We start from the raw sequence: 3483 nt of genomic DNA, 5'->3' as shown, positions 1-3483 counted from the left end.
GTTACATACTTATCTGATTGTTACCTTCCATCCATGGCAAGAAATACTGGATTCAGTTCCATTAGTTATATAAAGTTTCCTATTTAAAAATACAATTAAAAAATGAGTTGGAAAACAGAGGTCGACAAAATTTTATGTCAAGCGGTCAAATGGTCTTGGTTGCAATCACCCAGTTCTGCTGTGGTAGATCAAAAGTAGCCACAGACAGTTCATATAGGAAGGGTGTAGTCACATTAGGCTTGCAGGCTGTCACCTATGGGATTCTCATTTAAAGAAAATTACTGAATTGGCCAAAATTTCCGTATGCTTTTTCCATAAAATAAAAGACACATTTTTCATTTTCATCAATAACTTGACTGATTTGCATATTTTGAGTATGTCGGCTATCTCCCACCTGGTAGAATGTTGATTGTTCTCGGTTAATGTCTCAATTACATCACTATCAACTTCAACTAGTGTGCCCAACCATGGAGCATTGTCCAGCAAGAAATTTCCAGAATGAAATCTCAAAAACCACTTTTGACATGTTCCATCCATCATAGCACCTTCTCCATACACCGCACAAATCTTTTTTGTGTATGTTTCAGTCAAATATTTTTGTGTGTGTGTGTTCCAGTTGTGTTTTCACCTTTCTTGAAACAAAGCAAAATATTCCAAATATGTGTATTTTCTTCCATCTTTAATACTAAAATGGCTGCACAAAAATTCACCAATTTTGATAAGTTCTTTAAAAAGGCACACTAATACAACAACTGTCACAATACGACCTAACAAAATTGTTTCAAATGAAGTTAAAGACAACTGTTACTAGAGTCATCTTACAGAAAAAAAAACAAGTGAATGTTTTGACCCATCCAATGCTATCAAAATAAGAGTTCAAGAAGTGAGTGTATGTAGCAGCAATCATAGGCTGGAATGTACATTCATTAAGACTTGGTCTAAGCTTCACTGTGTTCAACTCTTTTTTCAACTACTATGTGTCTTCAGAGTGCTGGGAACATGTATCCCCTGTCTTGAGGTGTCACCCACCACTGTGGGTCGCTCTGCCCAATGTCACTCCCAGCAACAGGATGGAAGCAGATCAGAAATGTGATTCTTTGGCCAAGGGATACAGGACAAGCTTGGGCTCAAGGGTGCCTTTTTCCCAATTCTGGGGAATTAGGAGAGTCTTAAAGGGTTGGGGCTAGGCAGGTTCAGAGGTGGTGATTTCTGAGAAAAGAATGAAGAGTTCTTGGATTTCCAAGAGAGAATGTGCCGTTCCCAGACATGCTTGGGACATGCCTAGACATACGTCGACCATCTCATTTTAATGTTAAATCTCTACCCTCTGTGCAAGTCTGTTAGTATGCCAATGAAGAAAAGTTTGTCTATCAGGTATTTGGGAAGCAGTTTTAGGTACCATCTTGGATCTTTATGGTGCAAATTTGTTTCTTAGTTGTGGTCCTTGGGGTTTCTTATCAGTTCCTGAAAGCAGGCCTACCTAGCCACCTTGGAATTTTCTTTCCAGTACCAGTCATCTTTTATTAGGTGTTAGTTACAACATGAAAGGATTCAGAGGTGCTGTGCAAAGATAATGGTAAGGAATATGGAGTCCACACTTGTGGTCAGTGTGGTACTTCAGTGGTACTTGCGTTGCCACTCATGTTTGAGCTACTTATAAGAATGCAGTAGTTAAAAAGCATGTAGCTGCCAGCACCATAGACTCCAGCAACATTCCCTTTCTTCACATTGACATATGTGTTGTAGTACTGGTAGTAACCTCTTTGAAACGCTCCACCAATGCCTTTAAGGATGAAATCCTGCATCAGTATCCAGCTTGGCAGCTCCCATAGTTTGATCTCCATGAGTGTCTTCTCCTTCAATGGTATGACTGATGCCATCTTGAAGTTCAGGGTCAGAATTTTGAAAAAAATATGCTTTATTGACTATGCTATTACAGTTGTCCCATTTTTTTCTCCCCTTTATTCCCCTCTGTTTGTTTTTGGTTTTGTTTTCTTAGGTTTGATTGTTGATAGTTGTAAGTTTGCTGTCATTTTACTGTTCATACTTTTTATCTTCTTCTTCTTAGATAAGTCCCTTTAACATTTCACATAATAAGGGTTTGGTGATGATGAACTCCTTGAACTTGACCTTATCTGGGAAGCACTTTATCTGCCCTTCCATTCTAAGTGAAAGCGTTGCTGGATAGAGTAATCTTGGATGTAGGTCCTTGCCTTTCATGACTTGGAATACTTCTTTCCAGCCCCTTCTTGCCTGCAAGGTTTCTTTTGAGAAATCAGATCATAGTCTTATGGGAACCCCTCTGTAGGTAATTGTCCCCTTTTCTCTTGATGCTTTTCAGATTCTCTCCTTATCTTTAATCTTGGATAGTGTAATTGTGATGTGTTTTGATGTGTGCTTCCTCGAGTCTAACTTCTTTGGGTCTCTCTGAGCTTCCTGGACTTCCTGAAAGTCTATTTCCTTTGCCAGATTGGGGAAGTTCTCCTTCATTATTTGTTCAAATAAGTTTTTAATTTCTTGCTCTTCCTCTTGTCCTTTTGGCCCCCCTATGATTCAGATGTTGGAATGTTTAAAGTTGTCCCAGAGGTTTCTAAGCCTCTCCTTGTTTATCTGAATTCTCGTTTTTTCATTCTGTTCTGACTGAATGTGTATTTCTTCCTTCAGTTCCAAACTGTTGATTTGAGTCCTGGTTTCCTTTCCTTCACTGTTGGTTCCCTGTACGTTTTCCTTTATTTGAATTTTCATAGCCTTCACTTCTTCCTCTATGTTGCAACCATACTCAACCAATTCTCTGAGCATCCTGATTATCAGTATTTTGAACTGTGCATCTGATAGGTTGGCTATCTCTTCATTGCTTAGTTGTAATTTTTCTGGAGCTTTGATCTGTTCTTTCACTTGGGCCTTTTTTGTTTGTCTCAGCACCCCTGTTACATAGTAAGGAACAGAGCCTTAGGTATTTATCAGGGCAGAGGAATAGGTGTCACTGCGTGTGGCAATGTATGTGGGGAGAGGGTTTGAGAGGTAACAGTGCTGCTTGTTCAGCTCTCTGCTGGCTTTCAGTCCCCTCCTCTGCTACCCACAAGCAAGTTGGGTCCTTCTGGTGCTGATTCAGAGTGGGTGGTTTTGTGTACATTCTAAGACTCTGTGCGTTTCTCCAATGAACTCTCCTGAGAGGCTGGAGTTTCTTCTGCCACCTTAACTCCCGCAGGTTTTTTCAGTAGAGGTTTGAGGCTTTATTTCCTGGTGCTGGGACCTGGGTTGTGAGATTTATCTCATTTCTCAGTTGTTCCTGCTGGTTTATCCACATGCAAATGAAACAGCCCAGTCTACCAGCCACCAACTCACTCACCCCAGTCCTCCAGATGCTGCCTTGCCATGAGTCTTCTCCACCCCATCTTCCTGTCTCTACCCCTCCTGCTGGTCTGGATAAATGTTTCTTCTTTAATGTCTTGGTTGTCAGACTTCCATAAACTTTCCATAAAG

The 3483-nt window shown here is 40.4% G+C and overlaps 1 protein-coding gene across 1 annotated transcript; it reads right to left on the bottom strand.

Moving 5' to 3' along the window:
- Positions 1-1617: 1617 nt before the first annotated feature.
- On the bottom strand, positions 1618-1884 carry LOC118974840 (ATP synthase subunit f, mitochondrial-like). The gene is given in 2 exon segments (XM_037028420.1): positions 1618-1667; positions 1670-1884. Coding segments are annotated over 2 exon segments (261 nt in total). The 5' UTR covers positions 1881-1884.
- Between the last annotated feature and the right edge of the window lie 1599 nt (positions 1885-3483).

The sequence above is a fragment of the Sturnira hondurensis genome, unplaced genomic scaffold (assembly GCF_014824575.4).
Source record: "Sturnira hondurensis isolate 20B ecotype Veracruz unplaced genomic scaffold, ASM1482457v3 Scaffold0019865, whole genome shotgun sequence".
NCBI lineage: Eukaryota > Metazoa > Chordata > Mammalia > Chiroptera > Phyllostomidae > Sturnira > Sturnira hondurensis.
The sequence above is the reverse complement of the archived record's forward strand: the minus strand, read 5'-3'. Positions and strand labels throughout refer to the sequence as shown.